Here is a 24,058-nt window from a genome sequence, read left to right on the forward strand (position 1 = left end):
GTATCATTATTATTAATTTCATTACTATGCCTGAGGTGTCCCTTTAACATCCACCCTCCCAGCCCCACATGTAGGATCTGGATTTCTCCCGCGGAGTGATTCATCTTCTCCGGATTCAACCTTCGGAGGAAAACCAAAATCCGATCGATGGGCGTGACGTCAGAAGTGTGCTAAAAACCTATTTTCCGCACGAGTAGCGCGCGCGTGCGTGTGTGTGTGTGTGTGTGTGTGTGTGTGTGTGTGTGTGTGAACGCTCCCTTCCAGCACAACAGAGCCATACGACAGTATGTGGGACACGCAGCCCTCAGGACACAGGCATAAATCACTGTGCCATGTTAGAGCCCCAGGCCACTGCCTTGCAACATGCTGTCAGGGTTTTGATAGACCACTAAACACAGAGACAGCCAGAGAGGGGAGGGAGTGAAAGGCAGCAGGTTACAGTCTGCATGAAGGGTAAATGGAGCCAGGGTAGACTGACAGCTGAAGATACTTTGAAATGATGAGGCTGACTTATTTCATTTCTAATTTTCAAACAGGACAAAAGCTGTGATTTACTTCACACTGAGATTTATTTCAAATCATTAAAGATAGTCACCGTTGACCGCTAATGTCCCCACACTTGAACTACACACACTTCCTGCTTCTCTCCTACTACCTGTTGTGTTTGCCTGGGTCAACACATCATCATTTGGACTTTTTGTTTCATTTGCAAGCTCACGTTGCTACAGGAATGTGTGACAATAGCATATATATATTTTAAAAAATCAGCTTGAATATTTAAACTGCCACAGAGCTTGAATTGCCTTTAAAAACAGAAAACCCATTGTACAACCCACTGCACTGCCTATACACTGGATCATGGAGATGTCCTGTCTGCTTGTGCTGCTGTCACTGCCCTTAAACAACTGGATGCCATTTGCCACAGTATCATTCGATTTGTTACTCAAGACAGTTATCACACTCACCACTGTGAGGTCAGAGGTCATCACTGACATACATACTGTCTAAGTTACAGAGATATTTAACATCTACTCAGTTCAAAGTGAACTTTCAGGTTTTAAAAACCTGAACTGGGACAGACTGGTCTCCAGTAACACACAGCTCAGTTGTAAATTCGAGGCCACTAGTAACTACACACTGTTTGTTAAAGTAATGTAGTAAAAAATTTTCCCCTCTGAAATGGAGTTAAGTGGCATAAATTGGAAATCTTTGTATCCTCTTTGCTTTCATTATCCCAGAATTAAGTGTCTGAACACTTTTGTGAAAAAGAGATTTCATTCAAACATTCTAAACACACATTTTCACCATGTCATCATTGGTTACTGGGCCCAGATTGGTCTGCAAAAATCTAAGTTTTATCCATTTAAAATGAAATCAGCATAATAATCAAATGGGGTCTGAATACATCCTGATGCCACTGTAAGTACAGTACTTGAGTAAATGTATTTTTAGGTGTTATTTTCCACCATTGATGACAATACTTGCAACATTAGTATATTATCGCTGAGGTCTAATAACAACTATAACACTGGTTAACATGTAATGGAATAGTTACTCCTGTCTCCTGTGCAAAATTATACTAAATGTATATTTATACTGGCTAACTGACAAATGTCAGTGTGTGTGTGTGTGTGTGTGTGTGTGTGTGTGTGTGTGTGTGTGTGTGTGTGTGTGTGTGTGTGTGTGTGTGTGTGTGTGTGGAGGGGGGTGCTTCCTAATTATATTTAGTTAGTCATCAAATATGAATAAATCCCTTCCGGCAGCTAAGTGACAGGCTTTACACCAGCTGGAAGATGTGAACCACACAGTCGGTGTTCTGTAAAAAGACACAATGACACTCTGAATTCACTTTGTGTTATCAGTGTGTGTGTGTTTAATGTGTTAGAAAGCTCAGATTACCTTTTTTTTTGACATTTGAGAAAATGTTGCTGTTTTATTCATTTATTCCTCGGATTGTTTAAAATGTGATCATCACCACCATATTCTGATGATGTTCTATATTCTTCTTTTTGTCATTAAGATCAAAACCAACAAAGGATCCTATTAACAAGTGTTGTGTGTGTATCCAAAGCCTGATACATGCATCAGTGAGATGCACTGTTGCTGGGTGACATGTTCCTTCATCTGATCTGAACACACACACACTCTAGTTTATTTTTGATTCCATCCCACAGTCACTGTCATGCTGCCACAAATACTCACTAGAGCAATAAATGTGGATTAATCCGCCGCTGAAAGTAGTCCCCCAAGAAATGCATGATGTCCTCCTGTTTGAGTCACAAGAGCTAGAGTGACCAGCTGTTTTAGAAGATTACTAAGACTTTGAAAAAAATATTTTTTAAAATGAAACTACCTACACCATTAAACCACTGAACACAGCATTAAAATCAGTTAGCAGTTTTAATGCTGTGTCTGATCAGTGTGTTTGTGAGCTGTTTTTAAAGATTTCCATCTACTGAGGAACCGCTGGCTTTGTGCTGAGAGCCTCAGTGAAGTATAAACCACTGCTGCTAGGACAGCTTATAAACCCTCTGAACATCTCAGCTGTTAAGCTCCAAACACAGGAATACTCCATCTATCAGCTGTAATAATAGTGCTGGGGGCTGTGTTGCTGGTTGCAGTGTGGGTGGCTGCATTTATAATACTTTTCAACATCATCTCCCACGATAACTAAGAGACGAGAGGAAAAACTCCTTCCAGCCTTTTTTTTTCCATTGTCCTGATCCTCTTCTCAACACTTATTTGACCCCTGAGTGGTCTCTGCTGTGACCCCCTGACTCCTCATCACATCACTGCCGGCTCTTTGCTGTGTTAGTGGTTTAGAACGTTTATACTGGTCTTACACACATTATAGGTCACTACAACATGTAAATGGATCAAGAAGAAGAGTGAAACTTACCTGTGGTCTGATCCTCATAATGTCTTCATGGTAGATGTCCTGCTCTTCTACTGTGTCTGCTGTGTTCAGATCTGTTTCAACTGTTTTCCTGCTCTGTTGTCACTTATAGATTCTGGGCCAGTAAACCATGCCAGTCCAATGGGGGATAACGCTCCATCTCTTGCTCTCACTCTACTCTCTTCCTCTTCCTGTCTCTGATTTACAGTGACTCAAAAGACGCCATCAGCAGTTTTGACTTTGTTGAGAGTCTCAGCTGAGTGACAGAGCAGACTGACTCCATCAGGAGGACTACCTCTGTCTGTTGAACATGGAGTGACCAGCTGAGTTTCTCAAAGACTCCAACAGAGACTTTGGTAACTAGGAATTGATCAGGATCTTCACATAGCCTTCACAGTTAGACTGGTAACTTCTCCATCCTCTGTACAAACCCTCCACCTTGTCCTCACTGTGTCTATGTATGTTGTGTTTTGCAAGTAAAGAAGATCTTAAGAGCAAATAAATAAAATCAAATAGACATCAGGTGAGGGTTTCACTGAGGGGGAAATGCTACAGTAAAAAAATGTTCACATTTGTAATTATTTTATAGATTTATTGAAAATAGAAACTGTTCTAGTGAATAAATGAATTTGTAAAAAGTTTAAAAATAAATAGGCACTGATGTATTTCACTACACGTTGATTTAATACTTTGGATATGTGTTTAAATATTTCATAGTTTACTTCTTTACACAGTTTAAGAAGACATTGCTGTATTTTATTTTACATTTAATTTTGTAATTTCTTGTGAACAGATATCATTGCTTATTCGCTTCACTGTCTGTTATCGTGCGTTTTTGTCACATTTTTTTCTTCAGTACACCTCCATTTTAAAGGAATGTCAAATATGTACATATTCGAATGACAATAACTGCTTTGCAAAGTAAAACAGTAAAGTGGAGATTTTTCATCTTTCAAGGAGCGTTAAAAGATATGTATTATATTTAATATAATGTTAAATATAGCATTAGGAACATTTTCAACGTCGCTTAGTACCCCCTCCGGTACAGCAGGTGGCAGTGTGTACTATTGCTTCATATCTCGGCCGCCATTTTGACTAAAGAAGAAGAAGGAGCGAGACCGGGGCTAACACGGGTAGCAGCTAACTAACATGCCCAAAGGAAAGAGGTGAATTAAACCGCGTAAAAATGATCCCTTTCGTGACTCTAAGGTCCTGAGCATTTGAACAAGTTGCTCTATCGGCTCACTGTGAGCGGTCAGGAGTCAGACCTATCATGGATAAAACGTTCGGCCAATGGAAGAAGCAGTGTTTGAACAAGCTGGACCTGAGTAAGAAGGGCAGTGTGGACCAGGACATTGAACATGTAGTGTCTCTGCTCAACAGCTGTGAGGAGTACTTCACCACCAGCTCCTGCTCCGGAAGAATCATCCTCATCGACGGGGTGAGAGGACTTAGGACTGGTCCTCTGTCAGGACATTGTTTGAATGAGCTAAGGGTTTCACATAGCCGTGGGCTGTTCTTTTCAGTCAAAACACTTAGCTAATAAAACACATGGACTGATACTGAATATAACCACAGCATTCTGATCTGTCTCGTCTCTTCCTCCCTGCAGGCTCCAGAGAGCAGTGATGTCCAGAAACAGAACTGTATTTGGTTGTTTGTCTCACACCAAAAATGCACATCTGATGACCTGGTGAGATAAGATGGACCTCTGCGCGTCTGATAAGAATCACACGGATTCCATATTAACCAGAGTGCGTTGTGTTTGTTCTTCAGGTGTCTGCTCTGGCCAAATCCAGCAGAGATGCTGTGTTGAAGTTTGAGCCTTTTGTTCTCCATGTTCAGTGCAGGAGGCTGGAAGATGCACAGCTTATGGTGAGAGGGACAGTTTATGTGTTTGCGTGTATTGGTGAACAATTACAGTGCTGTTTCGTGTAGTCTTTGAACACAACATGGAGCTCTAACCTGTTAGTTGGAATGAGTCTGTTCAGCTCTTTGGACTAGTTGCAGTGAAAAGTGATGACTTAAGAATATTAGTTAAAAGAGCCACAGTGAGCATCTTTAATTAGCAGGCCAAAGACATAATACAGATTAAAGCACCGTAACATGGATTGTTACATGGTCAGCTGTCTTTCAAAGCCCACCACATGTCCTTTAGGCGTCAGTGAACCTTTGCTTGGTGCTGTATGAATATGAACTTAGAGAGACTTGAAAAAGCAGTGAATTGTTCTGAGTGTTTGTGCAGATTGATTTCATTGTGTCCCATGAGACCTTCCCATGGGGCTTTTTTCAGCACTTACACAGTTTATTGAATAAACTCACCACTGAGTCTTTAAAGTTTCATTGTTTCTCTCCTCCAGCACTCAGTGGCCATCAACTCAGGCTTCAGGAACTCTGGTCTCACTGTCAGCAAGACAGGAAAGATAATCACGGTACGTTCTGAGACATGAGCGACATTTCCAGGTGAAAAGTCTGTTCATCCATCCATTGGATTCCTTTAAATAGTATTTTTGAAATAATACCAAATTTTGACAATCCACAAAGTAGGAAGAGCAAAGTGTTTTGTGTCTATAGGTGTAAATATATCCTGTTGCTGTATGTTGACCTTCTAGGCGGTCCGTAGCACCCACGGCCTGGAGGTTCCTCTGAGTCACGAAGGAAAGCTCTTGGTTGAACATGAGTACATCCATTTCCTAACTCACATAGCCAATCAGAAGATGGAGGAGAACCTCAGACGGATCCACAGGTCAGTCTGCTAACTGCTAAGTCCCTCCTATTCAGTGATTGGTAAAAACAGTGTCTATTAGCAGCTACACGACTAAAACGTTTAATAGAATTCTTGTCCATAATTCATTTCAACCCCCTGAATGTAAACTCAGCTGTGGGGAGCTCAGATTTGTTTTGTTTGTGTTTTTCTTTTTATCACGTCCAGGTTCTACCAGAACCTCCAGTCAGCTCTGACCACACAGAAACTACAAAAATTACAATTACCAGATCCTCCCAGCTCACAGGAACTACAATATCCCCCTAACAGACTGGAGACAGAAGGGAAAGAGAAGAACAAAACAAGTGTGTATAAACGGAGGCGGAAGAGAGAACATCCGCAGACTGACTGTTGCCATGGTGATGGGACCAGCAGTGTGGAAGAGCTGGATGACTGTCTGGACCTGTTAACATGAAGTGGTGGCTCTGCACATATGCTGACATGCTCAGCGTGTCATCATCTGGTATGAGTGCTTTAGTGCTGATCATTATTTTTCTTGAGAGAGCAGGGGCCTTTATTACAAAGCAGATCACCATGGTAACCAATGCTACACAGCTAACCTGCTCTGGAGCAGCCATCATTTTATTCCACTCACTGGAATAATAAACAAATCATTTCCACCAGATCCCAATATGGACAAAGCTGCTACAATAAAGTAGATATAATAAAGATGAAGATTTTAATCAAGATATTTTTATACACAATATGAAATGACCCTTATTCCCATTATTGTCATTATAATTAAAAGTACATAACAAAAGTACCATTTGTAGATCTCAGTGTCAGAACTGACTTTTGTTAGCAGTAGCTGCAGCTCCCATGAGGCTTTGGTTTGCTAGAGCCTCTGTGGCTACAGCTAATAAGCAAATTTCTTCCTGGATGCAGACAAATAGGTGTTTTATCTTCGTCTGCACTGCAAACCATTGGTTTACAGTCACTGATTGGCCTTTCCTATTGGTTCAGTCTTCAATCATGTACAGTCTACAATAGATTTATTTATGAATAAATACATACTCATGACTTACAGTTTTCTGTATATTTTTCTTTATACTTGCTTCCTCCCATCTCACCTCCTTATACTCAGTATTATTAGTTGTTTATTTACTTTTTAATTGGTTTTCCTCCACTAAAACTTCACCATCAATGGACGGTCGAATTGGTGCTCTGCCTTGTCTCTGGTGGCTGGGATGTGGTGTTTCATGGATCTTTCCAGAGCAGGTCACGTGGGGAGTGAAGGCTGGGTCACCTTAATCCTTCTTCTCAACCAAGAGCACAACAAGAGTTCAGCTGCTGCCTCCTGATAAACAGGCTGCTCTCCATAGAGTCAGGAGCTTTTTTAGAAGGGATCCAAGAACAGGTCAGCTCCCTTCTGTCAGGGTCTGGGGACCTCTCATGTATAGAGCATGATTACAAAAGGCAACAATAGAAATACTGACGGCAGACGTGACTCTGCTGATGCTCTGGAGAATCAGCAAAGTCTTGTTATTGTTACTGTTGTGTGTGTGATTGTGATGTTGACTACATCATGTGACAGTATCACCACTGGAGGGCAGCAGCACTCTGCGTATTCTCAGACATCCCCGCTGCCTGCCTGGTCACTTTAGATTTGACTTTGATATTGTCCCTCTGGCCCCCGAGGCTCTAATCGGTCTACTCTCTACAGCACTTTTGATTGGTTTTGTATGAAGCTGTGCTCTACCATCTCCCTACACTTTGAATGTGTGTTCAGCAGACTGCAAGCGGCTCTCTTTATAGAGCTTGTTCAGTGAAACAGAACGAATTCCCCCGGTTCACTGCGGTCAGATGATTCAGGAAGTTCACAGGAGTGGAAGGACAAGGTTTCCCTCTCACAGGATCACAAAAAAGGCAAAGAAGAATGAGTGTGAGTGGCATTTCATCATCATCTGTGGTTGCACTGAAGTATCCTGCAGGACCTGTACAGCTGGATTAAACATCATAGTGGTTGTAAAACTGGATTATAACGAGACATTATCGTGGATGACATTAACCAAGAATTGGTAAACCTGGATTATTCACCGTAGCGACACAAAACAGGGATTGGTAATATAGGGTTTGAAGATGTGAGTTGGATTCTTCATCACCAAAGTAACTGTGTGTGACTGACTCCCTCATCACCGTGGTGACAGTTCAGTGGACGTTGTAAGGCTGTGACTACACACTCCACCATGCTGTACTTCCAGGTGGTGATTTTGGCAGCTACAGTGATGCTGGTTTACTACTGTGAGTTCACTGACACCTTCAGTCCAGCACAGCAGGGCTTCATCTGCAGAGACCCGGCTTTAACCAAACCAGACCCTGGACCTGAGCAGGACAGCCTCATACAGCCCGTCATACTGTATTCTGTGGTGGGTGGACTTCCAGTTGTACTGGTAAGTTTAACTGTGCTTTAAACAGAAAGAACAGAGGGTGAGCATTTTGTATCATACTGAGATGGAAATCTTAAAGCTGCACTGTGTTTTCATACCAACGCTGGACGAGTGACTGTGTTATGTGAGTGGGGTCAATCCCAGACAAACCTACAGCAAAGTATCACCAACTCATCTGCAACCCATATGTTAACAGTGTGTGACAGTTAACATCAGTATTGATAACTTTATTCCAACTCTTCAAATATTTAAAGAGCTTCCATCCATTTGTTGATTTTCTTCATACTTTTTTTTCCCTTTTTGATGTATCTTCTTTGTTTTCTTTATGTTTTGCAGATTTCAGCTGTAGAGCTAGTTATCTTCCTACTTCGCTGCAACTCAAACGACCTTTACGACCAAGACAAGGTTGTTGTCATGGGTGACTGTTGCTACATGAACCCTATGGTGCGCAGGACCTTCCGTTTCCTTGGTAATCTAAGTACAAATACTGCACTAAATTAACTAAAACCTGCACTGACATGCAACTATTATAGTCATTTATATTCACAATATCAGATCTTTTATTGTGAAATCAAACATGCTTCATATGGAACATATTTTAAATTCTCTATTAGTGTCATTTATTGGTGATAGTAGCCATCTGGCTGTGGCCAGTTAGCGCTACACTTGATGTAGGCAGGTCAGTTTTTATTTTATGGGTAAATAAGTGAACAGTAAGTGTTGTAATAAGTAGTTTTATTATTTCATAACTGGGTGTAAGAGCATGTTTTCATTATAATGGCCTAATTTGTAACTGTGCAAATGCATATGAGAGACTCTTCTGATAATGAGAACACCTGGTCATAACATCATGGCTGTGTCCAGCATCATTGTCTTGTTCACTCGGTCACTGCAAGTCATTTTCACAGCAGACATTTTGACTTGTCATCACTTCACTACTTTTTTGTTTCTTTGTCAGAGAAGCCAGTTTACACCTTGTGTCATTCATTCATAAATTTGATGTAAGTAAATCACCTGAACCATGTGTGTGTTTCCCTGTAGGTGTGTATGCCTTCGGTCTGTTTTCCACAGACATCTTTGTCAACACAGGCCAGCTGGTCACAGGAAGTCTGGCTCCTTACTTCCTGTCTGTTTGCCAGCCCAATTACACTGCGCTCAGCTGCCAGGACACGGCGTACTTTGTCAGCCAATCCGACGCCTGCACTGGTGACCCTGATGACATCATGAGAGCCAGGAAGACATTTCCCTCCAAAGAGGCTGCGCTGAGTCTGTATACAGCTCTTTATCTGGCAGTGAGTAGTTCACTTTAAAGTAACAGGTGCTGGAGTATGAGCGTTATCTTACCATATATACCTGACTGACTGATCCCTGGTGTCACTGAATTACTGTGGAGTAACCTTTCTTTGCAGATGTACATCATGTCCTGCATTGGTTCCAGTGGAGGCCGACTGACAGGCCCCCTCCTCAGTCTCTCATTGGTCAGTCTGGCTGTGCTGACGGGCATCAACAGAGTGGCAGAGTACCGAAACCACTGGAGTGACATAATAGCTGGACAAGTCATCGGGGGAGCTATTGCTGTCTTTCTTGTCAGTCGTTATTCATCTAATGGGCTGTGGCCATTTTTAATGATTTAACTTGGACGTACTTGGTCTTAATTTCTGCCTACCCCAACTGTCTCATCGAGCAGATCAACTCCTCAGCCTCACAGGATTCGTAACAGTCAGAGAGGTCCCCCTCATCTGTAGCCTGGTTTGGTGGTCTGGTTGGCCATTCAGCTTCTCTGAAACTCAGCTTGTCAGGATCAGTGCTATTTTATCAGACTCAGCCCTAATTTTCTCCTTCAGGACTGAGCTTTGTTAGGATTTCACTGTTACCTTCAGCTGTAACTAGACATGTCAAATAACAGTCTCATGGAAAAGGTAGGTTTTCAAAATATCCAGAGAGTCTCAGAGGGGGGCTTCTTTTCAGACCATCACTCTGCAGCTCTGAGTCTGTAGCTGGCCAAATAAATTTAGGTTTTTGTCCTTTACAGACAACTGGTCTAATGGACTAAATTGCTGCAGGACACACACGGCCTACATGTTGTTGTTGCTTCAGTGAGTTTGAATTCTTCTTTTGTGGAACAAGTCATGCACCACAGTCTTGGCTGGGACAAAAAGCTGGGTCACAGAAACAATCTAAACAAAATGATAAAGCCCTGTCTCTCTCCAGTCGTAATAAAGGAACCTCAGTAATATAAGTACTTCAGTGCAGGACTTTGTGTAAAGTTTATTCACTCGTGGTATGACTGACATCTTGTTGTAGCCAGTGTCTTTTCTTCGTCCTCTCTCTGCAGGTGGTGTTTGTGGTTCAGTATTTTAAAAAGAGACCTGGGATTCTTCAGAGTCCCTCAGATGTGGGCACAGCCAATACCGATGAGGCGTCACCGCAAATGAATCACACCATGGAAACCAGCAACAAATATATTGCTACACAGGTAAAGTGTGTTTTTGTTTGTGTATGAGATTATTCAAAAAATACTGAGATTTTTTTTCAGTACAGAGAGCGCCATTAAAACTTTAAACAATTTTTAGAAACTTTTTTATTTGAATTGTGTTTTTCTGTCTCGGTCATCTAGAGCCCAGGATCCTTCACAGAAGTCACATGACTATGACCCCCCACCCATCCCCACCCCTACTCCACTACATGACCAAGATGAAATGGACATTCCCAAACCAACCATATTTTGAGGTTGTATTTTTTTTGTTTATTTTTTTGTAGTGTTTGAAAATGCATCAGTCAATAATAAGTGAATTTTATAGTATAATTACTACAAACATGCAGCCACTACATGCAGATGTGTTTAGGTTGTGTGCTGGCATGTAGGTTTTACTGAATACCTGCTCTATGGTACACAACCAGCAGAGGGCGCTGTGGACTCTGTGCAGGTGCAGCTGACAAAGACGCAGAAGCAGCATGTAGTTTATTGCAAATGTGGAATAAAGTGGTATCGCTGCAAATTCAAATTTGAATAGTTTTGTCAACACCACTGGTGTCAGATAACTTTAATCACATCACTGCATCTGATGTGCTGATGCTCTGCTGTAAATGATGATGTAGAACCTTTATCTTCAGGCAACAAACAGACTTTTCAAACAGCGTCTTCATGTCTAAACTAACACTCAGTAAAATGGCGTGTCATGAGTTTATATTTTACATCACAGAATATAGAAATGATTCACAGCTCACAGGGTCTTTAAAGGGAAAATGCAAGTAATGTCAGTGAAATTCATGCTGGTTATATCACACACACACACACACAAAACTACTAAACAACAACAACACCCTCATAACCAAAGATGCTTTACTCCTATGTGTTTCCTTAATCCATTATTTGCTGTGTTTTCTTGTTCAGCTAAAATCTGTCACTGCTGAATATGTGTAATGTTTGAAGCTATAGTGTTGTTCATCATTTCAGACTCATGGGTCAGCAAAGAGATTATTTACTTTACAATACACTTACAATACTACACTGTGTAAGTGTTTTGTAAAGTAAATAATCTTGTAGTAAGTGTTGCCCCTTGCCACTCATCCTGCCTCCCCCAAAGGGAGCCATAATTTTAAAACACAGACTCATCAGGTAGAATGATGTGTTTTGTTCCTGAGTGGACCAAAGGGTGATTCATTCTGTAAAAATATTATAAAGCATCCTGAAATGCTGTATATATAAACACATATTTCTCTCTTTTGAATTAACAGTAGTGTTGTGTGTACAGATGGTAAGTATTGAGTGTGGTTTCTTTATAGCTGATTGTAATATATGAACAGATACACAGTGTTTTGAGGTGTTTCGGTCTTTTACGTAGCTGGGATTTTGAATTTTTGTTTTGTCCAGTGATGTGTTGTCTTTTTCCCTGGCTTTCTGTCAGTGATGTGCATGTGAGTTCCTGTGCTCTGTGTATCAGGGAAAAAAAGAGTGACTGATCAGAACTGCTCAGCTGTTCCATGAAGGTGTTCTTGGGGACTGTCCAGCAGCAGAACTCTGTATGCTGCTGTAAAGAACCCTGCAAATTAAAAGTAGTTTGCACTTTAATTTCATCTTACTCTGCTGTCCTGATTCTGATTTACTAATTTTTCCTTTCCTTACTTTATGGTGCCATATATAGCCACTGTCCTAATAACAACAACAACAGCAACAACAACAACAACAACAATAATAATAATAATAATAAACGTCATCATCATCTACAATCATAATTCACACCACACCATTCTGGATGCTTTAACCTTGCTTTATCCTTTTATTAATTATTCAAATGAAAGTTACCGAGTTACTGAATGAAGACACTGAACAGAAGAGTTCTGGGTGAAGCAGATGTGGTGGATTTTTCTGGACAGTAAAACAATGAGGCCCAAACAGACAGGGTTTGTCCGTAAATGAAACAAGACTCCCATCTGCTGCATGCTGACCTAACTGCAGCTGACCAATGAAGTCAGCAGTATCGACAGAAAAAGGCCAGGAGCTTGTTTGGCATGAGAAAACATAAAGACCTTGATAAATCATAGTACAGATACAAAACTCTCTCTTGATTTTTTTTTTTTTTTGGGGGGGGGGGGTTCTGAAAAAACGTTTTATTAAGTGGATGATTACACTAAGGTTAAATTTCCCAACAAATCGGCTGTGGCTGTGCAGAGACCCTGCCGTGTAACAGGGGCTTGAAGCTCACTTTCTAGTGGCGACATTTCTATTGGCTGACAGGAGGACATCAAACTGTCAATCAGCTGACACACAGAGAGCCCCGCCCACCTACACCTGCACCCGAGTGGTCGCGAGCTACCCGCGGGACGGAGCAAAAACCGTCCAACTCCAGAGCAGAGAGGAGAGGGGTTACCGCTGCCAGGTAAGCTAACATGGCACTGTTTTGTTTTTGTTTTTTTCTTTTAAAGTATTAATGTTTGTAAAGTTGCTCATGTTCTCTTCTGCTTGTACATCTGTAATAAGCTTTACCTCCAACTATTAAAGTGACTTTATTATTAACTGCTGGAGTTTTCCAACATGCAGCCATATTGTTTCATAGTTCCAAATAAATTAAGCCACTAGCTGCTCAGAAACAGCTCAAACAACAGTTTTACAGGGGTTTATGTCCAGCATCTCTACCCTTACTGCCCAAGAAAACTTATTCAAGTATTATGTAGACAGTTATGGAAAGTTCAAAAATAAGAAAAGTGTTGTAAATTGACACTCGGTTTAGTGAAGTGACCATTTAGCCTAGAAGAGAGAAAGAGCGACACAGACAGACAGTCAGAGAGAAATGGAGATAAGTCCTTAATTCTGTGTAAGCTTCAGTTTCTCCGACCTGCTGCTTGTAGGGTTAGGGTGTAGTTAGAGCAGATAGCCTGCACTGTGACCTCGTATAAGGTAATAACACACTGACTTTTTTTTTTTTTTTTTTTTTTTTTTTTTTAACCTTAGTTTTGCTCACTCATTTAAATTCTTATTTTGAGACATTTGTAAATTTACTTTTAAATTTGCTTCAAACTTTATTCACAGTAATGACTGAAGTGACCTTCACACTCATGGTCTTACACAGAGGATCCATGACTGTACCATTTCAGGAACAGGGTACAAGAGTGTGAACCTATACATGAATTTCGAGACTTCTATTGACTATTTTAATTAAGTACAAATATTGTATGACACAACTTGCACATTACTTTCATTACATTAGTTTGACAGCTTTGTCTGTGGTCCTTGGTGAAACAGTGTGCTGCATCACTGCCATGTAAAACATTTATCTGAGAATAAATCTGCTACCTCTGATGTTTTTAATTGTAATTTTAAGAAAAGAATGAAATCTCCAGTGGTTACTGAACTTTTTTTTTTTTTAACTTCAGTGCACAATTATTTTCTTTACACAAGATCCATCTGTTGTGCATGCAGCATAAAAATGTCTTCTTTTTAGGAGTGCACTGTCAAAGTTTCTGAAAAGTAGACGTGTTGAAGATAGATGGTTTTCACTGGACAGAGACAAAATGCACTGCATTCCCTGCAACTTCATTGTATGGGATCGTTATACATTTGCTATAATTTATTATATGTGAATATCAGAGAGCTATTCAGATTCATTTATATTCTGAAATTACCCAGCCCTGTTCCATAGCATAGAAAATAAAATGGACATATTTTTCAGATGGTCAGGTACTGAGCACATGGTCATAGTCACACTGATCAGCCCACATGGTTGTTCTGTCTATAGCTGGCAAACAGATGGTTTACACAGATTAACTACCTCATGAGCAGATTAGCTTAGTTTACCCGCTGCTTTACTGACTGGCTGACTGACTGAATGACTGGCAGGCTCACAGGACGGAGAGAAAAGTCTTTCTCGTTTATTACTTACATAGGTTGGAAGGTTGGCAAATGTGTTTTCACTTCAATTAGCACATGATGTGACAACTGTCTGGATAAATAGGGAGCAGTCTGACTGATAGTCTGTGTGACTGGAGGGGGGGTTCAGATAAGCCCCTGCCTCAGGCTGACAGGCTTGGTGCCTTGTTTGAGGGAGTTGGGGCAGAATAATGTGGTGTGTCTTGCTTCAGTGTTTGTGAAGATGACATTGAGCAAAATTAATCTGAGACCCTTTCTCCTGGCTGACCTGGCAGTGGTTAACGACATGTTATGATACTATTTGTTTAGCTTTAAGTCATATTGTTCATAACTGCTGACTTTGCATGCAAGAGTCAGGAATGCATTGGTAAAACACCTGGATAAGTCAACTTTGACTATAGTAAAGTATAAATGCCTTAGACCAGCTAACTGGGTTTTAACTCAGACTTTAGCAAATGGTGACCTGGAAATAGAAGCAGTAAATGTGTATGTGTTTCCGTCTAAGAATGCGCTCCTCCCCCTCGACCCCTTTATACACGTGAACGTGTTTGAGCCCCCCGCTATAAACTCTCCTGACCCATATCTATATTAAACACACACAGCTTCCTTGGCTCCTGCATACAGCTGACTCTGCAGGATGGGAAATTAACCCAAAGAATGGGGTGTTTCACTTAATACAAGAATTACTGGAATTCCTGTGAAACACAGAGGTGTTTTGTGTTAAGGACCACTCAACTTCATTATCAGAAAGTTGTTAGAAAGTTCTGCACCTGGGTATATTACCCTTAAACTTGATTACGTAATTAGAGGTTATCTTCACAGACTTGGCAAAGCAACTCTAGAGCAACAGACAATATGGTGTCGAGCATTACTGCTGCTATAGCTGCAGAGAGCTCATCGACTCATAATGGGCATGTTTTAGCTGAAACCTTCAATTAACTGTATTAGTTGAATAAATATTGATTAATCCCCCTACCCATTTTATGCTGCTCATCTGTGTCCAGGTCACATGACTTTAATTAATGATGTCAGTGTGAATTATTGTTATATACTCGTGGGATGTACTGAAAAAATGTGATGTAATAATGAATTATTCTAGGCCATATCATCCCTAATGGTTTTCCATCACACTTTCATACTCTGGTGTGATGATTGACTTGGCTTCAAAAGTCTTTAATGTAAGTGAGAGGCCTGCACAGGCTGAGCTGTACTCCTTATAAAACTGATTTGACTTGTTATGCAAAATTTTACATCTGAACTAGCAACAGCTGAAAAACACAAAACAAAAAACGTAAACCCGACAACAAGGCAATTACAGGGTTTCCACTTTAGACAGCTGAACCAGCAGGATGTCAACACTCCCCCCAGCAGACAGCCCACTGACCCCACTGGATATAAATAAAAGATTTGACCCCGTAGTATAAAAAAAGCCAGAGTGCTGTATTTCTGAAAAGGAAGTCACAGATCTACTCCATTTGTGGAGGACCCTGATACAGCAGCTGTTCCAGTTTGAGAAATGTAGTCCAGTAGGTTCATGTAAAAGAAAAAACGTAAAAACACTATGTGGACACAATGAATGACAGTAAATAATAAATACATACTGTATAAGTCACATCAAGCCCAGTTCAGCTAGAAATATGATCATTTAAACATGTAAGCTAACAGATTTAGGATGAAACATGATACAAGGTTTTGGTTTTTTTTTTTCAAATTACCAAAACACTGATTGAGACTCTGTGTGGGCAGACAGCCAGTCTGGGAGAGATGGAAGGCGCACACACACACACACACACACACAGCAGCTGCAGTTAAAGGAGACTCTTGTAAATCAGGGGTCCTGTCAGAACGTTGTCTCCTGATTTAATAGACTGACAAAGTGAGGACACACAGCTGAGGCTGAGGCAGCAACAGTTTGCAGTAACAGCAACAATTAGCTCAAGTTTCCCAAGATCGTTGGAGTTGTGCTGGAGGATCAGCAGAAACACCTCCAGCTGAGAGAAGGTGACGGGAAACAGAGCAAAGCAGCTGTGCTGTGCTGTTTTTTGCGTATCTTTAAAACTGAGCAGTTATATGGTGATGAATCAGTTTTCTGAAAATGAGAAGCAGCACTTAGACCAGCGTAGGGTGCTGGGATACTGTTACGGTGATGCAGATCACTAAAAACCACCTGACTTACTGAGCCCTGCACTGCGTTCACTGTAGAAAACACTGAAAACACTACTGTTTGTTTCAACTATTAAGACAAATTGCATTCATAGTTTGGAAAGTGTGACAATTTCTTTAGCATAACACAGATAGTGTGGTACATGTGATCTGTTTAATGAGTTAGAAGTGTATCAGCTCTGTGCATGTCTCTGAAGTAAAGCTGAGTGGCTCCTCAGCAGGTTGACATACGATTAGTTTGAAAGAAAGAGACTTGCAAATACATGATCTGGTGTAGATGTTTCCATCTGCAGTAACATATATACAGTGCAATGCATACAGAAAAAGCATTCAATGAGTGTGTAGTGGTCCTGGACACAGTGTTTATCAAGCTGACTGTTGTTTTATTGTGTTTTATCTTTGTTTTGTTTTGTTTTGTTTTGTTTTGTTTTGTTTTGTTTTGTTTTGTTTTGTTTTGTTTTGTTTTGTTTTGTTTTGTTTTGTTTTGTTGGCTGGTAACCAATATTTATGTTACTTATCACTGACACTGCTTCTCCAGGTTCATCTTATGAATGAGATCTCAGCTGGACTTGCAATTCCCATTTTACTTAATAGTCATAAATAATGTAAAAATTAACTACAGAATGAAATACAAGATGAAAATACAGTATAGTGCGATAAGATCCTGTAAGTAAGATTCTGTTCATCAGTTTGAAAAGACCTGAACTCATTGATCACATAAACCGGTGTTTACCCTGCCGTCGGTCTAATTTGTAGTCCATTTGTATGACTTTATGTTCTACAATATCAGCTTCAGTGCCTTTATTTTGACATTGAAACGTGGAAAAGGGTGTCTGATGTTTCTCTCTTTTCTTCCTCCTCCAGGCTCTCATTTCCTCCCTCTCTCCCCTTTTGTCTCCTGAAGCAGTATGGAGGAGTGTGACTTGCTGAAGGAGAGGCTCCAGGCCATCACTGTAATGCTTTACTCTGTTTTACTTTACCCATATTAGGATTTTGTAGCCGTGGCTATCTACTGCATTTAACTAACCTAAACATTCATTTATACTCGACAGTACAATAGAAAAGAGAAGTAAATAGGGAAGTGTTAAAAAAGAATTAATATTACCTATATCTGCATGATCCTGTTGACTTTACCTTTAATCTTAAGTTTATTGGAATCAGTTATAAACTGTTCTATAAACTCACTATTTAACCTCTACTTGTCCTTGATGTATTAGGAGAAGCACCGAATTCAGGAAGATATTAGACAGAAGAAGCTGGAACTGGACAAAGAGAAACTCAAACTACAGCATCTAAAGGTTCAGCACTCATATTTGTTTGTCTGAATAACACCATCTGAGTGATACAGGAAACTGTTGGGATTGATGGGTATTATCTCTTATTAGCATGAACTGTAGAAAGCCTACACTCATCACTCTGTCCATCTGTTTGTACACATGTTCTAATTATTAGTCTGCTCATGATCCATGTTATTGAAGCCCGTGTCCTTCTGTCCTGTGGGATGAACAGAAAAAAGCTCTGAGAGAGAAGTGGCTGCTCCAGGACGCAGACTCCCTGCAGCAGCAGAGCCTTCTGTCTGACCAGCAGCAGACCAAAGCCCTGCAGCTGAGCATCCACAGGTACAGAACACAGACCACACACCACAGAGAAAAATGCACACACACACACACAGATGTACCAGTATGACCTACTGGACCTGTTGCCAACCTGCCCTGTCTCACCCATAAGGATAGAAACTGAGGTGGAGCTTCTGGAGCGAGAGGAGTCTATGATTTCCACAAACGAGAGCTTCATCCTCAGCAAACTGAAGGCCGTGGAGAAAAGTCCAGAGGAAATCATAAAGGTACACACACACACAGTTGTGTTGTACTTTTGTGTGTCAGTTACGTTGCTCTGACTCATTTGTATTTATTTTCCAGGAGGCCCAGGAAAACTTTGTTTCAGGTAAGTCATATCATTATTTTGTAGATGTAACCCACAGAAAATAGGAATCCACAGTAACAGTTTTGTTTTCTGTCCCTCAGAACCATTACCAGTCACCACAGTGATCCCTGACCTCCCAGAACCTCCTCCAGCCAATAATCACACTGAGCCAAATGCAGCAAGAAAGAGTGGGATCATTTCTCTGAGATTTTTCATGTTTCTGTAAAGCATGGAAGCAGCCTGGACTGATATAATCATACACTCAGATGATAAACTAACATTAACACACACTGTCTGTCTTCCCTCTGTGTCTTAGCTCTGTTTGCCATGGAGATCAATGTAACTAAAAACCTGGAAACCGGGGAGAACACAGTACTGTCCACTGCAACTGTCCCCCCTGAGGAGTTACACCAACACTCCAGACTCAAGGTTTACGATGACGGCAGGAAGTGTGTTTATGCTCTGAATCCACAAGAGGTATTTTCATTAATAACATAATGATGATAATGAACTTTACTTGTGTAAAATTTAAGACATGTTACATGGTACATAAAGACTGAATACTGAGGAAATGAGTAAAATGTAAAAGTGCGTAAAAGCCAAGTGATCAAATTCCTCATCAATTTCTAAAGTGTTAAATGATCAGAACAGCAAGTTATTAGATAGTCCCTTAAAATATCAGACTGCTGGTGAGTGCAGATTTTATGGACACATAATGTCTCATGACATTAGCATAACAATGAAAAGAAATAGATGATGTAAAATGACCAACTAAACTGTCTGATACTACTATTCCTTTTACTCATTTTCCGCTCCCCAGCAGGGGCCCCACTCCCGAGTTTCTCCAGGATCATCTACTTTTCACTGCTTTTGCCATTGACCTCTCATCATGTTCTCCTAAAAATGGCCCATATTCCTTTCTACTTTCAGGGGTCACGTGACCTGAGCTGTATGTCTGAGCTGTCGGCCAGGGAGGTGGAACAGTTGCTGAGAAGCGCCACAATCCATCGGCAAGTAAACCATCAAAATCCCAGCAGAAGGGAGGAGCACTGTTTTTATAACCACCAAGATGAGGGAGACAGAGTAGGGGGGTGTCACATCAGAGACCAGGGAGGACATTATAGTAACAATGTCCTCAGTAACAACACGACCGAGAAAGACTGGCAGAGGAAACCGCGGGATGAGCCTCGCTACGGTCACCAGGAAAACCATTACAGTTGGCAGGAAGAGAGACGTAACCTAAGCAACTGGAGGGAAGGTCTTCACTTTGGAAACCACAAGAGGGTGGGCTTTCACTATGGCAACCAGAAAGATCACCACTACAGTTCATACCCGGTGAGAAACTGCCACAGTGTTCATGAACATCAGCCTGCTAACCACCACAGCAATGGGGTCATCAGGAGCAATAGTAGGGTAAATGGAGGCAGACCCAATGGCTGTCCTCCTCCCAGATCACATGACCAGGAAGCAGTGTCAGCCTACCAACCACAACTGTGCTATACTCCAGCCAACCATATTCCTCTCAGCCATTACATCAGCGTTGACGAAGAAGAACTTTATTGCTACGGCCCACCCTTTCACCACAGCCACAGCCAACCCACTGCTCTGTACAGTGGCCACACCCCCTCTGACCGAGTGCCCTCCCCGCTCTGCACAGACGACACCCCTTACACCATCCTCCACACCATGGAAACCAGTGAGCCAATCACAGCCATCTTCATGGGCTTCCAGATGGCGCAAGATGACAGTGGGCGGGGTCAGGACTTTGATGGCTCTCTGAAGGCCGAGCTGGTCATCATCGAGGACGGTGAAGAAACTGGCGAGGACAACGGCACGAAGGAGAAGAAGAGCCACGCCGAGCAGGGTGCCAACAGCTGTTCAGCAGAAAGAGCAGCCAATGGAAGCGTGCCACCTGTGGACAGATTAGGAGACAGGCAGACAGCGAGACGGCTGGGACCAGGTATCAAAAGGATCCAGAAAAAACACAAACCCTGCTGCACTGTCTGCTGACTGGACTAACCAATGCATGTGTGTCCAGCACTGACTCTAATGCACTAACACACTAACTGCACACAGTGACAGTGATTCACAAGTTGGGGACAGTTTGTTGATAAGGCGCTTGGATTATGGCCTGTTAAAGAGTAAACTTACCCATTCTTATAGGAATAGTAGCTATTTTTTGAGAAAAATAGAAAATTATTATCAACTGTGCAGCTCTGTGTAGCTTTTAGCTCTGATGACCCCTCAGTTCACTGCCTGTCCAGCAGCTAACAGCAGACAGACTCAGCAGCTAGCTGATGAACATAGTGGAACACTTAGCCTCTAAAGAGTCTGATATTTTGGTTAGGAGTTGGTGGAGACCAGAACAGAGCTAAAAGAGAGTGAATACTGGATTTACATTCATCTGGTGGACACAAATAAATGCATGTGCTACTACGCATCAGCTAGATGTGGAAACACTCAGTTGCTTGCTAAGATATTAGCCTTAACAAGTTAGTCAGGTGATATACTAGGTCGTGTCTGAGTTCTTCTACCCTCAGGTGGCAAAAAGATCAATTGATGCAGCTGAAAAGCAAAAATCTGTCACTGTGGTTGAAAGGCTGAGAACATGCACTGTGATCAGGACCAGTTTTCACTGCAGGGGAGAATTCTGAACCCTCTCCAGCATAATGCACTTATCTGCTGTTTCAGTGAAACTCTGTATTACACTTTCAATGAATGAATTCATATATACAGCACAGTGTGAGTCCAAGAATTGACTAGATACAGCATGTTGAAGAACTTCAGACAGATTCAGCTGATAAACGCTGATTCCAGTGACACGCTCTCCTTTGGCTCCCTCTGCTGGTGTCTTAGTGTTGAGGTGACCTAGTTCAGAATAAGAAGCAGCTGTAGGAGCTCAAGACTAACAGCAGACGCTAAGATTATTTGGAATTTTTAATGATGGACTCAGTGATATTTAAAGTGCTTTTGTAATATTGTATAGTACTGTTTGCCATATACAGCAGTACAGTGTCTTCCAAAGTAGGTTTCACCAAGAAAAATAAAAACCAATTCAGATATTTCAGCTGAGTCGACACTGACCCAGTAAGAAAATATATGAGTGTGATCAGCTTAGCTACACAACATCAAACTGATGCAGTGTGATGTGTTGGGGTGTGTCAAATGGGGTCTGAGATGTGATGCGGTTTTCATTTTGGTTTCTCAAAGTAAATCAAATTGAATCTATTAATGAAAACCAGTCGCTATATTTACAACATACTATGACACACACTTGACACACTTGATACAGTTATTTACACATGACAAATATCTTCCCAACAGTGTCAGTAAAGAACTTTAAATGTGTTTTTTTTTTTGTTGTTTTAATTTTTTGTCTAACCTTGGCTTTGCTGTGCGTTTCCTTTTTATACTAACGTCACGTTTGTACTGTACAGTGTCAGGTGAAGAGCATGTGATGAAGAGCATGTGGATAACCATGTAATGACGATGCTAATAAACCTTCGTCGCTGATTGATATGAACAGCTCCTTCTGTCTGTGTCGCTCTAACTGTCGTCACGACACAACGCTTTGTGACTATGTGTGTGACATTAATCGTGTATGATGTGAATCAGCTCAGATGTGACCCACATAGTCCTGCTGGATCTCACTCACCTTGTGTTAGTTTACATTGGCCCTGATGGCCTGTCATGACACTGTGTGTGTGTGTGTGTGTGTGTGTGTGTGTGTGTGTGTGTGTGTGTGTGGACAGCATCAGGTTTAATCACATTAATGACAGTCCTCGTGTTATTGGCACAGACACACAGCCAACATTAATTTGTCATTGAATACAGTGGTGCTGTTGTTATTGTTGTGACTCCGGGACAGAATCAGTCCACAGGCTTCATTAACACAAACACTGCTTCATTTACATTTGCTATAAAACTTCAAGAAAGTTAGTTTCTGTTTATACTTTGATGTAAAAAGTATGTTGGTTACAAAACTGGACATTTTTATCTTAAAATAATTTTGTTGCCTCATCATCAGTAAATGGAAGAAGGATGATGAGAGATGTAGGTATGTGTGTAGGACAGTGCAGTAGTGGTATTTCACATTAAAGTGCAAAGATTCACTGAGTTCTGTAGTAAACTTCATTTTCAACCAATTTAAAGTCCTCGCACCTCAAGACAATCTCAACTCAAGGTCCACCTACTTGCTCATTCCAGGGCTTTCAGTTGAATCACACAGTCTTCACTGTTTCTAATATGAGAACAAACTGTAAACACTGAATAAGGTGAATAGCTCCATGACAGCTCAGCAAACTTCAACTGCTGATTAAGATGGTGTGATTAGGTCGAAAGCTCCAGAGCAAGCAAATGAGTGTACTTTGAGTTGAGACTGTTTGGAGTTGTGTGAATGAACTATTGATCTATTTTCCCTTCACGTAACCTGCTCCATGAAATAGAAATTGGTAAAAAAATTGGAAAAAAAAAATTATTAAATGTTGCATATGCAACATATAATCTCTGAAATGTCTTTTTTTTCTAATTTTGTGGGTGACTTTTACTGGAAGTGTTTTTTGTGTCATGTTTTTGGTTGTGTGTCACAGTAAAAAACACACGTTACATGATATTAACAATGGTTCTGCTCTATTCAAGTGACTCCAGTAAACCACGACGTTGCGACAGTGAGGCAACATGAACAAAACCAAGACCCTGAAACTGAAGCAGCTAAATGGAATTCAGCCATCACTGATTTTATTAATTACACATGTCAAAATGTTTATAGATGTACACACTGTGTGTCAAGGCTGATGAGTCCAACCTGAATCGCCGCCCTCACCACAGTACCTCATTTTAAGATTTAGCTGCTGAGGTTAATAAATTGGAACTGAAATCAGTGATATGTTTTCATCATTGTTCTTTTAAGTCAGGCATGTTGTTAGTAAGTGAGCTCAGTGCCACAATAATGACATTGTTGTGTATGTGTGTGTGTGTCAGGTACAGGTGAGGCATGAAGATGAATCCTTCCATCTGAAGTAGCTCTCGGTGGTTACTCAGTTTGCTGCGTCCTGCTGCGATGCCTGACCAGTTCATCGCCTGTCGTTCATCACCTGTCGAGCTCTGTCTGTGAAGAAGTCATGGGTTGGGACAGGTTTCCTAGTCCTGCTGAGGTTTTGTCCTCTGAAGCTTTTCATTGTCTCCATCATCCCCTCCCTGCTCAGACTGATGAAAAGCCAAAGCTGGGTTCAGCCCTGTTGGACCTGCTCAAACTATCTCATTACAGTCTGTCTGTCTCTTGTAAGTTTTTGACACATTACCTTTATTAATGAAACTGGTTTCCTCAATGGCAACTGAAGTACATGAGAAGACTATACATGGTATTGAAAGAATACTTCTTTGTGATTTCCTGTTCTTCAGAGTACCAAAAACAACAATAGTGTTCTGGGAATTCACACCCAGAAATGTCTTTGTGCTAAGTTAAACTACACAGAATAATCGATGTATAAGATCCAGCGTGTGGTTCAAAGACTGCAGAGATTTTAAGACTGTGGTCTGATTTCTTTGATCTGGTCTGG

At 41.1% G+C, this 24,058-nt stretch overlaps 3 protein-coding genes across 6 annotated transcripts; all 3 read left to right on the forward strand.

Annotated features, from left to right (window-relative positions):
• Window positions 1–4,014: 4,014 nt before the first annotated feature.
• tyw3 (tRNA-yW synthesizing protein 3 homolog (S. cerevisiae)) lies at window positions 4,015–6,691 on the forward strand. Of its 3 annotated transcripts, none has more exons than XM_041056182.1 (6): window positions 4,015–4,337; window positions 4,509–4,589; window positions 4,673–4,771; window positions 5,257–5,328; window positions 5,509–5,642; window positions 5,829–6,691. In XM_041056182.1, exons 1-6 carry the CDS (start codon window positions 4,170–4,172, stop codon window positions 6,073–6,075), a joined length of 801 nt encoding a protein of 266 aa, XP_040912116.1. In that variant the 5' UTR covers window positions 4,015–4,169; the 3' UTR covers window positions 6,076–6,691. The 3 variants fall into 3 exon arrangements, with proteins under 3 accessions (XP_040912116.1, XP_040912118.1, XP_040912117.1); XM_041056184.1 differs by having other exon boundaries at window positions 5,931–6,691; XM_041056183.1 differs by lacking the exon at window positions 4,509–4,589.
• An 827-nt stretch (window positions 6,692–7,518) lies between these two features.
• LOC121193731 (phospholipid phosphatase-related protein type 5-like) lies at window positions 7,519–12,089 on the forward strand. The gene is made up of 6 exons (XM_041056181.1): window positions 7,519–8,050; window positions 8,384–8,516; window positions 9,089–9,339; window positions 9,457–9,633; window positions 10,383–10,523; window positions 10,665–12,089. The coding sequence occupies exons 1-6, from the start codon at window positions 7,847–7,849 to the stop codon at window positions 10,692–10,694; spliced, it is 936 nt and encodes a 311-aa protein (XP_040912115.1). The 5' UTR covers window positions 7,519–7,846; the 3' UTR covers window positions 10,695–12,089.
• Window positions 12,090–12,892: 803 nt separating this feature from the next.
• Window positions 12,893–24,000, forward strand: LOC121193342 (palmdelphin-like). 2 transcript variants are annotated; one of them, XM_041055579.1, is made up of 10 exons: window positions 12,893–12,927; window positions 17,442–17,530; window positions 17,795–17,875; window positions 18,087–18,196; window positions 18,306–18,420; window positions 18,497–18,521; window positions 18,602–18,688; window positions 18,817–18,977; window positions 19,431–20,460; window positions 23,481–24,000. In XM_041055579.1, exons 2-10 carry the CDS (start codon window positions 17,486–17,488, stop codon window positions 23,495–23,497), a joined length of 1,671 nt encoding a protein of 556 aa, XP_040911513.1. In that variant the 5' UTR covers window positions 12,893–12,927; window positions 17,442–17,485; the 3' UTR covers window positions 23,498–24,000. The 2 variants fall into 2 exon arrangements, with proteins under 2 accessions (XP_040911513.1, XP_040911512.1); XM_041055578.1 differs by lacking the exon at window positions 23,481–24,000 and having other exon boundaries at window positions 19,431–20,510.
• The last annotated feature ends 58 nt before the right edge of the window (window positions 24,001–24,058 follow it).

The sequence above is a fragment of the Toxotes jaculatrix genome, chromosome 14 (assembly GCF_017976425.1).
Source record: "Toxotes jaculatrix isolate fToxJac2 chromosome 14, fToxJac2.pri, whole genome shotgun sequence".
Lineage (NCBI taxonomy): Eukaryota > Metazoa > Chordata > Actinopteri > Toxotidae > Toxotes > Toxotes jaculatrix.

What these genes read in the sequence shown, in the direction of transcription:
- LOC121193342 (XM_041055578.1), top strand. Translation starts at nt 17,486, where the DNA reads ATGGAGGAGTGTGACTTGCTGAAGGAGAGGCTCCAGGCCATCACT. An exon ending in CCAGGAAAACTTTGTTTCAG is followed by an intron (nt 18,522 to 18,601) that starts GTAAGTCATATC and finishes TCTGTCCCTCAG; the next exon opens with AACCATTACCAGTCACCACA. An exon ending in ATGCTCTGAATCCACAAGAG is followed by an intron (nt 18,978 to 19,430) that starts GTATTTTCATTA and finishes TTCTACTTTCAG; the next exon opens with GGGTCACGTGACCTGAGCTG.
- tyw3 (XM_041056182.1), top strand. Translation starts at nt 4,170, where the DNA reads ATGGATAAAACGTTCGGCCAATGGAAGAAGCAGTGTTTGAACAAGCTG. An exon ending in GAATCATCCTCATCGACGGG is followed by an intron (nt 4,338 to 4,508) that starts GTGAGAGGACTT and finishes TCCTCCCTGCAG; the next exon opens with GCTCCAGAGAGCAGTGATGT. An exon ending in AGACAGGAAAGATAATCACG is followed by an intron (nt 5,329 to 5,508) that starts GTACGTTCTGAG and finishes TTGACCTTCTAG; the next exon opens with GCGGTCCGTAGCACCCACGG.
- LOC121193731 (XM_041056181.1), top strand. Translation starts at nt 7,847, where the DNA reads ATGCTGTACTTCCAGGTGGTGATTTTGGCAGCTACAGTGATGCTGGTT. An exon ending in ATACAGCTCTTTATCTGGCA is followed by an intron (nt 9,340 to 9,456) that starts GTGAGTAGTTCA and finishes CTTTCTTTGCAG; the next exon opens with ATGTACATCATGTCCTGCAT. An exon ending in GAGCTATTGCTGTCTTTCTT is followed by an intron (nt 9,634 to 10,382) that starts GTCAGTCGTTAT and finishes CTCTCTCTGCAG; the next exon opens with GTGGTGTTTGTGGTTCAGTA.